Source organism: Gymnodraco acuticeps, unplaced genomic scaffold, assembly GCF_902827175.1.
Source record: "Gymnodraco acuticeps unplaced genomic scaffold, fGymAcu1.1, whole genome shotgun sequence".
Taxonomy (NCBI): Eukaryota; Metazoa; Chordata; class Actinopteri; order Perciformes; family Bathydraconidae; genus Gymnodraco; species Gymnodraco acuticeps.
In genome coordinates, this window is record NW_022990906.1 from 710,244 (window position 1) to 723,682 (window position 13,439).

General features: G+C 39.4%; 1 protein-coding gene and 1 long non-coding RNA gene across 4 annotated transcripts in view; one reads left to right on the forward strand and one right to left on the reverse strand.

Moving 5' to 3' along the window:
• Positions 1-13,439, reverse strand: part of LOC117557819 (multiple epidermal growth factor-like domains protein 11) — a 164,834-nt gene that overhangs the window by 25,042 nt on the left and 126,353 nt on the right. For all 3 annotated transcript variants that reach the window (XM_034233766.1, XM_034233765.1, XM_034233764.1), the window contains 2 exons: positions 10,545-10,691; positions 6,834-6,968 (listed from right to left, as the gene is read on the reverse strand). In XM_034233766.1, coding sequence (XP_034089657.1) covers positions 6,834-6,968; positions 10,545-10,691 — 282 coding nt within the window. The remainder of the gene's footprint in view (positions 1-6,833; positions 6,969-10,544; positions 10,692-13,439) is intronic.
• Positions 168-8,012, forward strand: LOC117557820. The gene is made up of 2 exons (XR_004570755.1): positions 168-227; positions 6,845-8,012. It is a non-coding gene; the product is annotated as an uncharacterized LOC117557820 (long non-coding RNA).

Below are 13,439 nucleotides of genomic sequence, written 5' to 3' on the forward strand. Positions count from 1 at the left end.
TCAGAAACATCCTCTCGGCTTTCCTACGAAAATGTCGTTTTAGGAACTGAATCTGAATCCGGTTCAGTAAGCGACGATGGTGAGAATATTGAGCCAGACGATGGACCATTACGTCCTTATTTGTTCGAGCCCGAGTCCGAGGTGATGGTTCACGGCATGGGCAATGGCGAGGATGACCAGGACCAGGCGCCAGATGATGCACCCCTACGCACAAATAATCTTGACTGGTAGGTCCCTAAGCATAGCTCACGCATCTTAAGATCACCTGTAGCCTTTACAAATATTAATCATTGTTAACCAGTTAAGCCCGAAGGTCCCCCCAGTGGACCCCTCCCACAGTTTTTTCTCTCACATGTCTCAGGGCTTCTTAACATTTATGAAACTATTAATGTTTCATACCCTTTTAAAGGTAAGAAACTCCGCTAACTGACAATAAGAACAATTGTTAGCTAGAAAAAACACAAGAGTAATACCAAGCCTTTGAATTAGCATTGAGCGAAACAATGCTAACTAATGCTAACTAATGCTTTTTTTACACACAACACACGGTAGAAATGCCCTTATTACTATCTTAACTGCACAAACAAGATATACGATTTAAAGCTGAGACTCCACAGATGTAATGTCATCACTGTAAGACCTTGAATTCCTGGAGCTATCCGCCAGAAAAGAGAAAGTAAACAACATCCGGTTCCAAAAATATTACAATAATTACGTCTTGATTTGTGATCAAAAGTTGTGTTCAACGGAATAAAAACGCATCTCAAGGTTAATCCAATGTCGTTGTGTCACGTAGAATTTTTTACTGATAATCAATCATCATATTTATGGCAATATACTCGGTATAAAGTATTGCCGTCTTACAGTCTTATAGTATTACCTATAGTGAACATTTCTGAACAAATTTCACCCACTGACGACGAATGGCTGGGTTTCTTGGAAACGCATGAGTCGATACGCCATTCTCTGCATTTGCTGTCGCACTACAGCCATACAAAACACATCTATTCACCATAATAAAGGTCGGCTATTCACATGCAAATGCTATTGAATGTCCGCCATTGTTTGTGCCCGTCTTCCTCTGCTCTCGTCATCACCCGAAGATTCCCGACGATTCCCGAAGTATTTCGTTTCATTGAGAGGGCGCAGTAAAATTGAAAATAAAATGAAACTAGGCGCATGAAATAAAAAAAAATTGTTTATTATGCTTATTTTTAATACAAATACATAAGTTAAACCCAAAATTCGCGGATTTCCACTATCCCTTTAATGAGTATTTGCATAATTAGGACACAAATAAAGATGCATATGCTTTAGTCATCTTCATTAAACACCAAAGATGCATTACAATTTCCTGAATGTGTGCTACTTCCTCATGTTAATATTTAGTTAAGATCAATTATACATACATGAGCTATATAGATATTCATGATATTACATTTCTGTTCTTCGCTCATTTGCATTTTACTACAATTTCTACCTGTTACACATAATATATAAACTTTATTAACAGGTTCTCGTGTCTATGTTTATAATAGCCATTAGCGAGCCATGGATATTTCTTTTTACTGGAATAATAAAACCCAGGAGGGAATTCTTTACCCGGGAATATCAGAGCAATAAAGATCACTATGAAAGCTTTAATGATGTCCCTAAACGTATGTAACAGTACCCAATGTATGACTAGTGTCTGTAAAGTTTGGATCAAAGGAATAAACGTACATATGCGCACATGAATAAAACCACGTTTAGCTAAAATAATTAGCAGGAGAGGGACCGTTCGGCAGATCCCTGATGAGCTTCTGTTCACTGAGCACACAATTAGCTTCAGTTTCTGGTGATGTCATCAAGTGTGGACAAAACTTTGGTCCAAAGCTAAATATTTCGACAACTTTTGGAGGGATGTATATGTTCAATTGGTGCAAATGTTATAGAGTAAATGTTAGTTTAAATATCAAATTAAGTAAATCGAAGACCGTAAGCAAAAACTGAGCTAAAGTAACATGGTGAGTTCTGGATAATATTGCCTATAGAAAGTTGTGAAAACAAGATGAAGACAAAAATGAAGATGAATGGTGAGTCGGAACAGCAGTTCAATCAATACAAACTACTTTTCTGCAGAACAAACTACTCAGTATCATAAAAACACTTTAAAAGGACTGTGTTGAAAAAATGTAAGAAATTGATGTAAATAAAAAGGTCTTGAAGAGCTACAAGCTAGGGGAGCTAATGAGCTAAGAAGTTTTCCGCTAAAGTGAAATAATTTCACGGCATTCATGTGTGCAGCAGGAAGTCAGTCAGCTCAGGCAAAACTGTAATGTAATAACTTTAAAGACTGTCATGCTCCCAAAACACGGAAGCCTTTCGAAGCACGAAAATGTTTTCAGTGTATGTGCTGGGTAATCTGCTTTTGTTAGAACCAATGGAGCACCATCATGGAGCATGGTCTACAGGTCTCTAAATAACTTCACAGCTGGTCCAAGTCTTGCATCAAATGATTCTGACAGCGTTAGACAGATGGCCAGTGCCAAGCTTTAAATGTTTTAAATGTTTTACTCTACAGGTGGTAAAGATCGAGGAAGAAAGCCATCAATCATCCATCAACTTTAAAATCCAATGGGCTATGGCCATTACAGCATGATGTGTCGCTGCACTTATTACAGAATATGTGGCAGTGAGTGCATATCTGACATACAGTTAATGGTTCTATATAATAAATCTCCATCAGCCTACAGTTATAACATTGAAGCAGCATTGTGTACGTTTTTTACACTGTATGCAAAGATGTTGTATTCGGAGGCAACTTGTTTTGGCCAAGAAACAACCTTCTAGTATGATTTCTTTAGATAGAATTTGCACCTTAATATTGATTGAAAAACCATTAAACTAATACAATATTTCTCAAGGAGTATAGAAGGAGGACATTATATTCAAATAGAAGAAACTAACAACACCGAACAATATATCAAATATAATTTACAGATAAGGAACAAGGTTCATAGTGTGAACGGGTACCACTAATAAGGGTTATATGCAGATATGAAGCCATTATTTCATGTGGTTTAGGGTAAAATATATTGTGTGTTTCATTGCTGCCCTTATAGCCACCGAAGAAGTAGGTTTTTGAAAAATAAATCTGATAATGGGAGAGAAACTTCCTCTGGAGGGAACTTTGGGATTTTAGCCTTTGCAGACCATTCACATGCACAAAAACACCAGGAAAGGGAAACCCCAAAAAGCACAAGAGGGCCTCTTTAAGGTTTATGTTGGTGGTTCGGATGAGACAGAGAACAATGTATTATTCTTATGAGGATATATCTTTTATACAAAAGTTACATTTTGGACAGTTTCCACTTAAAAAATAAATGTGATCTCTTCATTAAAGCAAAGAAAACCCATTTTGTCTCATTTCACTCCTACACCAGTCAATAACATCATTAGCTGGTACCAAAGTTTCTCACACGTCTAGAGCAGTGGTTCCCAAACGGTGTGCCGTGAGTCAAGTCCGGGTGTGCCGTGGGATTTTGTGACAACCATACGTTATTATTGCAATATACAACTACACAAAAATAATTATTTTTTAATTTACTATATCAGTACTTTGTAGGTTTATATGTACGTAATCTGCCCGACTTGCACGTCCACATCTCCACATGCAGTGCTGCATAAACATGGCTGAGTCAGCGATAACTTTCGAGGGGTGGAGGTATGCCCATTATTTTGAGTTCGTCCGAAGAATAGACAGGAATGTGACGGTGAGGTGCAAACTGTGTCCAGGCCAGAAGCTGTTATCCACTGCTGTAAACACCACGTCAAACCTCAACAAACACCTGCAAAGAACACATGCTAAGGTGAAGCTACCGCACACGCTATTTGTTGTCTGTTCTTCTTCTCTGTCTTCCGGTTGTTGCCTGTTTTGAATGACAAATACACACTACCGCCGCCTGCTGGTAAGGAAAGTTATTGCCACTCACGCATGCGCAGTTCGTACGTGCTCGGCGAGTAAAGTAACGAGTTACTTTATGTAGATAGTAACGAAGTAGTGTAATATATATATATATTTTTTTTAAGTAATATGTAATATATTTAAAAAAATTAGTAACGACCCCATCTCTGGAGTTGGCGTTCTCTACTCTGATTTACATGAAGAACAACAGGAGGTCACGGCTCTCTGTTGAGCAGGACTTGCGAGTGGCCCTCTCCTCAGTGCCACCAAGGATTACAAAATTCTGTGCGCCCCAACAGGCACATGTATCTCACTAATTTGTAAGTCGGCAAAAATATTTACAATAGCACATGTTTCAATGCTGATTGCTGAAATGTTACATTTATAATTTGTAGTTCAGGACCATGGACAATGCAGCTTCCTTGCATTGACAGTTCTCTGTGAGGAATTTCTGCTGAGTTTCAATTGCCTCATTTTTAATGTTGTGACTTGTCTGGTTTAAATGAGTGTGTTGCTGCTTTGATGAAACCTAATTTGATAAAGTTTCAAATTAATTTCTGAAATATTTAGTTAATAAATATTTCATGAGTAATATAGTTGTCTTTGTCACATTTTATTTGGCATTAGTAAATAATTAAGCACATTTACAGATATTTTACATGATATGAGTGATAACACGTGTTATAAGGGCTATTTTGCACAACAGGTGTGCCTTGAGATTTTTACTTGTCCTTTGGTGTGCCTTGGGCACAACAAGTTTGGGAACCACTGGTCTAGAGGACAGGGATGGAGCAGGACTGGCTCTTCAGGCGGTTAGAAGCCCCCGCGCCAGACGTCTGATTTATCAAGGCTCGCCCAGTTATCTATGGGCCTGCTTAAAAATGCAGTGGCCAGCAGAATGGCTAATGTAGGACAGGGCATGACTAAGGCCGCCTTCATGTTTAATGATGATGAATATTTCACAGCACACTACTGCACCGCCTCTATTTAAAATTCGACTTGGCAACGGATCCTGAGCCAACTGCCTTCGTAGGAGAATTAACACCTGTTTAACCTGGTGAGCCGAAGCATACTGAAATAATGATGTACAGGAGGAGCCGACAAAAAGATTATTCCGATAAAATGAAGAGGTGCAAGAAGTTGTTGAAAGGGGGACAAAGAATGAGCTAAAGGTTTCGATGTATCTTTCATTACCTACACTTCTAATCAAACGCAGACATTCAAGGGCTTTGCTTTGTGTGCAGGGCTTTAAAACTAACCTAAAGTTAATAAGAGATTCAAACGTTTTACTAAAAAAATAGCTTGTTTAAATGGGATATCAAGAATCTGAAACAGTATAGCAGCTGTTTTCTGTCTGGTTCCAAAAAACCTACGAAACAGCGTCAAATTAAGTTAAATCTAGCAGCAACTTCTAGGGAATTCTCCTATTTCTGCAGGTCACCCTTGAAAAAGAGATCTTTTGATCTCAAGGGGCTTTCACCTGGTTAAATAAAGGCTACAAACAAAGAACCAAACGATAATAATATCGGTATGGAGAATATGCTGACACACAGCATGAAACCATCTGACATGCTTATTCCATGCAACATTGTGTGAGATGGGTCTAAATATACAGTGGCCACAATCTGTCAAATCCTTTGTCAATTTGTTTTGGGTGGAAGTGTCTCACAGTCTTTTGGGGTTGGAGACTACAAATAGAATTGTTACATTACAGCAAAAAGTTAGAGGTTTAAAGATTCGGGCATCTATCAGCAAAGGATACCATTATTAAAGACACTATCAGAAGTGCATTCTGGGAAATGTAAGATTGATTGTTTTTGGAGCTTGACCAGAAGCCAGGGCATCTCTGACTCTTATGTTCTTATATTCTGTCACTCACACAGACCCACACAGCCATCCAACAGGCTTATCACATGTGACATTGTTTGAGATGGGTCTAAAAATACGGTGGCAACAGTCGGTCAAATACTTTGGGTACATTTTGATGTGGGTGGAAGTGTCTCACAGTGGTGTCGGACCAATGCTTTAAACCCTTTTTAATAACCAGTCCATACAGGGTGCAGGGTTCTTTAGACAAACAAACAAGGGATTTCTTATTTCCTATAATGAAAGACACTATCAGAATTGCATTCTGGGAAATGTAGGTTTTAGAGTTTTTGAAACTTGACCTAAACCAGAATCAAGGATATCTTAGCCAGCTTTTCTTTATAATCTTCCTCTCAAAAGACCCACACAATTATTAAAGTTCCATACTAAACTAGTGCCTTTAATGAAGTCACAGAGTAAAACGGGTCGACAGAGGGGATGAGACGCTGCAAATGGTCCCAGACGGATTTGAACCTGGGTCCTCCACATGGGGACCAAGCACAGGTATATGGGCTGCTAACTGTAACAAGAGAGCTGTACGACTGCCCATATTGTGCACATTTCTATTAAAATTATTTAACTATTTTCAGTCAATCAAGGTTAATTCTATCATTTTTTTAATTAATGAGGAGTGAAAAACATCCTCTTTCTAATTGCATGCATACAACAATGTAACAAGTGCAGGACTTTTACATACAAATGAAAGACTGTTACATTCCTGTGTGCCTCACCTGTGCCTCCAGGTGAGCTCACTGCATCTCCCCCGCTCTTTTCAAGAATTCCAGTGAAATGTTCTTTTACTTTAATACTTCCTCTGATCGCTTTGTTTTTATCTGGATCATCCACTTCAGAAAAATAGCATTAGCCGTGCTCCTATCTGCTGCTCTTTACTACGATCTCTCCTATAGAGTGATTTCTCACACTTCCAGAGGGCGAGAGGACATAAGCTCTGTACTCCAGCTTTAAACAGACACAGGGTAATCTTTGTTGGGATGATACACAAATGTAAAACTAGACTGACCTTGATTACAGAGGGAGCCGAAGAAGCCAGAGAGACATTCACATTGGCCGTTGACATGGTGGCACGCCCCGTCGCTATGGATACACTGAGGGCACGACTGGCTGCAACGATGTCCGTAGAAACCAGGGGAACAGGCTGCAGGAAAACACACACACCACTGTTACAAAGATGTCTATGTATGTGCGTGAGAGAAAAGTAAATTCCAGAGTGTAAAGAGAACTTCTGATTAGTTCGCTGATTAGTTCTTTGATCATTTTAATATAGATTTCATGGTCCACCTAGTCTCAATTTAAACTAAACCCCACATGTGAAAGCTTATTACTGTCCACCATATCTGTATAATATTTGTGTGTGTGTGTGTGTGTGAAAACGTGGCTGCTGTCTCCTCTCCGCTGTCAACCTGTTGGCAGAGTTAGCTTTTCTTTGTTTTCACTTCCGCCGTGTATCCTCCTGAGGCCTTTCATTTGTTTTAATTGATGTTACTCTAAGTGGTGAGCCAAGCCGGTGCAGGCTGGTCCACCGCCTCCCTCACACTACAGGATTTTCCTAATTAAGATAATTGCCTAAACTGTGAACCCAGAGCCCTTAAATGTATCACTCTGATGCAGAGAGAGGCTGATGAAAAACTGGTGTGTGTTGTGTACTATCAGCAGAACAGCTCACTGCAAGCAACATCAACAGGTAGGCTCTATTTTAAGCAGATTCTACAATCGTTGATTTATGGTCCCCGAATTCTTCAGATTTAACATAAACCCTTTTTAGACCTGATGACGCATTCGTTTCTCACTAGGCTCTTGCTGGTTAATGAAAAAACACGGTGACTTATCTGAAAACAAAGAATTTCTACTGCATTATCCACCCATACAATATTCTAAATAACATGGAGATGGGAAATATGCTAGAAGATTGCAGGATGTTTTGCTTGTTATACCATGGGTTTTGTTAAAACAAAATGCAGCTAGTAGCAAACCATAGCATTGTTGAGTCTTTCTGAGGAGCACATGAATGCACCATTGTCCTTTTTTGTCAATTTTTATTTAATTTGTGATAAATGCAGTCGATCTAAATGCAAAAATGAAATAATAGTTTTCTTTATGAGTATAGTTAGGTCAAGGACATGACCAACCTAAATGTTTTCTATTCAATCTTTGCTAATAAAAAAGAATGAAAAGAGATAAACATTTCTCAAAGAGATTCTTAATGTTGAAGTTGAATGATTACAGGTTTTTGTTGCTAATTAACAAGCGTGTTTGTTAGTTACAACTGTTTTTAGGTACTTTATCAACCAATTTGGGAGGATTTCTCGCTTTTCTCTATAACATTTTATTTCTCAGCTGTTAATCAGTTGGCTGCAATTTTTGGTTGTATTACAGATTAGGATCTTGCAATATAAAAGAGAGTTTGTGAGCACTATTGGCACTATGAAACACATTTTCACGTTGGTTTTTTGTTTTGTTCTAGTGAACGTTTGGGTCATGTGATAAACATTCCTGCCACTGGCTCTATTCTTTTTCAATGACCTACAGATGGTGATAACGTAACAACATACAAGCAACAATCCGTCATTAAAGCCAAGATAAAGAAGAATGCAAGCGAGAAAACATTAATGTTGACAATTTAGGTTTCAGACTTTTACAAATCATAAACGTTTGACACATGCCCGGCGCCGTGGGAGGGCCAGGCCCTCCCATTTGACATTCTTGCCCTCCCCCAATAAACACGATTTTTATTATTTATAAAAAATATATTTTTTAATTTTTTTTATTATAAATAAACTGTGAACTTTTATGCACGATGTATGTGATGTCAGATAGTAACTAAAACAAAAATATCGCAGGCTACGTCAAATAAATTCATGTGTCTGTTGTGATTTGTGATTCGTCCACATTTAGACCAATCACAGCGTCACACTCTATTCTATTCTGGATTTGTTTATTGTTTATTGTGCATTCTGTAGATTCCCATTTATGTTTGAATTACACAATGGACATCAGAAATTGGCTCAAAAGGTCTAAGGATTTATTAAAACGAAATAGCGATGAAAAAACTACAGCCGATGGTGCTGCTGGCGACTCTGCACCTGCCGTTGCAGCAGCACGCCTTAATGTCACAAGCTTGACCTCAGCAAACCCCGGGGCTGAGTTAGCGAGCCCAAGCCTTGACTCATCAAGGTGGCCGCCACCAACGCTGTCCTCCGAGGCACAGCTCCTTGTGCCCCTACCATCACCACCTGCGGTGCCACACCCTGCACCACACCCGCCAGCATCCTCCTCCTGCTCCGTGCCTCCACTACAGATGCTACCTTGCAGCACACCGCTCAAAGACCAACAGCCCCAGATGATCTTGGGGTTAATAAACCCAAGCAGGTGAAACTGGATCGTTATCCAGGGAGATTGTTTTCAGGAAAGAAGCGCACTTTTGCCACTGCATGGTACAACAACAGACCATGGCTTGAATATTCGTTAAAAGCAGACGCAGCCTTTTGTTTCCCCTGTAGACAGTTTAAAGTAAATACGTCTTCATCTGATGCGGCTTTTACTGTCAAAGGTTTTTGCGACTGGAAACACGCATTACAGACTGCTAATGCATGACGCATCAAAAGAACACATTTCATGTGAGAGTTTGTGGAGAGAGAGACAGATACGCGAGGAAACAAATAAGGAAATGAGTACTTTGGTGCAGATCAGCTGGCACGGAGCCGTTATTACGTGTCAGCTGTCGTTGATATTATAGCTTTTTTAGCTGTCAACCAACTCCCTCTCAGAGGTGACCACGGTTCACTCCACAGCATGTCCGAGTCAGGCAGTGGGCTCTTCCTATCGATGTGAGTATGCAGTACAACAAAGATGCAGAGTTGGCCAAAAATAATGGAAAGCATTCCCCACACAGCAACACACACCTCTCACGACATGCACAATGCCATAATAGAGCTAACAGCAGTTCATCGTCTCCGTCTCTACTATTTCTCTCCGAGTGCAGCGATGAGGAAGCTGCCATCCTTAACAGTGTGCCTTGCTCGTGATTTACCAGTGTTTGTGCTGCCACGCACACAATGTTTCAAAAGTGGTTTCTATGTTGCCCTTTATGTATTTGCGATAAGTGTGCGTCTTTGCGCAATGTAGTTGGCCTTGCTGTTTGATATATTGTGCCGCAGGCCCGCAGCACGTGACGGTGTTGTGTGCCCTCCCATGAAAATCATATGCCCTCCCTTTAGATTTGTTCTGGCGCCGGGTCTGGTTTGACATCTGAGACTTTGGCAGATACTGGAAACCTAATCACATTTAAATACAAAAGGAGCATCTGCAATTTTTACTTATAACCGTCAAGCTTTTGATCATAAGACGGCCTTTAACCAAATTCCCTGTCAGATGGGACCATTAGTATGACATTTAATTGAGCAGGAATATCTTAAAAGTGTAGAAGCTTCAAACTCTGGAAAATGTTTTTTCAGCTCAGTGACACATTACATTTAGCATAATACATTTTAATTTTTAAGATTTCCTTCTCTACCTGTAATTGAGCATATAATATTCTAATGACTCTAATAAAGGGAAATGATTACTTCATCATTTTATCAGTTTTCCTTATTGATGAACATGAGGCGGGTATAGTCTGACAGGCGCCCTTCTTCACAGACTTTAATGTGAAAAATGTATTTAAATACTAGTATGTTTTTTTAAGCTCTCTTAAGGAATTACAAATGTGTCTTACCCCTTCTGCAGTTGGTGCCACGGTAGCCCGAAGCGCACACACAGGTGCCGTCCTCCGGGGAGCAGGAGCCTCCGTTCTCACAGGTGCAGCTGTAGGAGCAGTTTGGCCCCCAGCGTCCCTCCTCACAAACACTGTCGCAATGGACACCTGCAGAAAACACACACACACACACACACACACACACACACACACACACACACACACACACACACACACACACACACACACACACACACACACACACACACACACACACACACACACACACACACGCACACGCACACGCACACAGTTTCAGTCCATAGTGAAGCTTTGTTCTTAGCTGCACAGCTTTTAAGTGAAGTCAAACCCCCCCACGCTGCTCACAAACCTTCATATTTGTACTTGAAGGAAAGAGTGTGAAGGAGACATACAGAGAAGACAGACGTGACAGATTAGAGACACAAAGAGACAAGTCCTCTGTAGTCCCTGTTGAAGGATACAGCTGGTGGTATTCACATGAGAAGAATGAAAAGACTAAAACCAACATTGAAAGTATCTACTAGCAAGTATTGTGTTTGAATCAAATAATTAATATCTTATTCCTCTGTGCCACAGATCTCCGTTGTTAGTTAGTTTGCTTTTATTACATTTTGGATATTCCCTTTGTGTCTGAGGCAAGTGTCAGACAAATACAACCACATTATTTATTTCGCTTGAGTAAAGTTTTATAAAAACTACAATGTCAGCTGTTTAGGATATAAATGACCCTTTGTAAACACAACCTATATATCTGTGAGGACAACCACAGACAGGAAATATTGAGAGTTGACTAAACATATTATTGGTTTTGGCTCTGTCGGAAATATAAATACATTTATTTTTTAAACAAACAGATATAAATCCTCCAAGGAAATAACGTAAAGCACTGGCAGTTATTCAGGGTTCTTTGAATGAATCTATTAGTTACTTTATATTTTGCTTGCCTGAATAATTATTCAATTAAATGCCAGAATATTGGATACAATTAGCATGTGGTTGTGTGTGCTATCATGCTAAACTTAGAAGGCAAGTTCCAAACCTTTAGTTGAATTTCTTTTTTTTAATAAAGAGTAATGGAATTATATGAGGTATGGAGAGCCAAAACAGTTATGTAGTTGATCAAGTGTTAGCTAAGTGAAGTTAAGTTTAACTTTACTTATTTGATTATTAAAGTCCAGATATGTTGAAGAGGAGGTTTAGTGGCTCAAAATGTAGCTATACATTTTGTTAGCGCTGTATGTAAACATAGTAAACATTGCTTGGTTTTTCATTATAAGCGTCTTAGCAGGCTGACATTAGCATTTAACTCAAAGCATGACAGCTAACATAGCTGCTAGCATGGCTCTAAACTCTTAATGCACATACATGAAATGAGTATGAAAAGGGTTAGCTAAATAAAGTTGAGATCCCTTTAACTTCAGAATTAAATAATTATAGTCCAGATAGGAGGAGGTTCAGTTGCTCAGGATTTAGCTTTAAATTATGTTAGCACTGTCACATGGATTTTTGGTAGCTTGTTTTTTTCTTGAGACATTACACATCTGTCGATCCTGGGAAAGGGATCTCTCTTCTGTTAAGGTTCTTTCATTTAATTATCTGTTGAAGGTGTTTTTGCCCAGATGGTGTGGTATGGTTTACAGATTGTAAAGCCACATGAGACAAATGTGTGTTTGTTATATTGAGTATATACTGTAGATACAATTGGCTTAACTCGATATATACGTTTTCATTAACAAACATTTTAGCCAAAAACCTTAATTCCCCAATATCTGCGCAGGACTTTTTGCCTTTTAATCATTTGATGAAGTGTCTCCTTCTTTCATCAGTCTTGCATGTGTGTGTGTGTGTGTGTGTGTGTGTGTGTGTGTGTGTGTGTGTGTGTGTGTGTGTGTGTGTGTGTGTGTGTGTGTGTGTGTGTGTGTGTGTGTGTGTGTGTGTGTGTGTGTGTGTGTGTGTGTGTGTGTGTGTGTGTGTGTGTGTGTGTGTGTGTGTGTGTGTGTGTGCGTGTCCTGAGAGGCAGCAGTTTGTCTACACAAAAGCAGGCTTGCAGAAAGGATCAGAGCCCTCGGTGCTCACCGGGGACAGTCTGGAGACTGCTGCGCCCGAGAGACTCACATTACATTCATTCTTAGTAACACTCAACCACACACACGCACAGGAATACGCTCAACACCACATCTAAATAAAGAAAAACAGACAGACAGAGTAAGAATGTATGTGCAAATACAGTATAACACCCTCCTCCTCTCTGCAGCCTGGCATCTCTGCAGCTCATTAGAAACTTCCTTTGACATAGAATATGAGAGAATATGAGATTGAGGCACAGGCAGCCATTATAACTCAATTAATAAACTACCTCTGAGCCACAAAGTGGGTGAATGTCTGGAGCTGTATGCGTTGAAGTTAAAACAAAGGAAGGTGGAGGATGGGAAGCAGAAAAAGGCCAAATGTTAATAACTAGTATTCAAGAGGCAGCAGCACTGAAATACTTTTTTAAATTCTGACTTGACATATAAAACATAACAATTCAGGTCATAACACTCGGTGTAAAGGAAAGATACCGTCTAACTCTAAAACAAATAAAGACACACACTTAAAAGTTACTGTGCTTGGGTATAACGTTGGGTTACTGCAAGTGTATTCACCTACTAGTTATACTATCTTGTGTCCCTCCACACTAGATATATTTTTTCAGGCTTTTGAGTACGTTCTGTGACATAATTCAACATGTTAAAGATGTCAGTATGCAAAAACAAAATTATTTTGGATATTAACCTGTTAGGCCCCGAGCCTGTTTTTCAGGTCTCAGGCTCGAAAATGACATTCTCAGAACAAATGACCATATCTTCCCTTCTAAAAGGGTTAAATTAATAA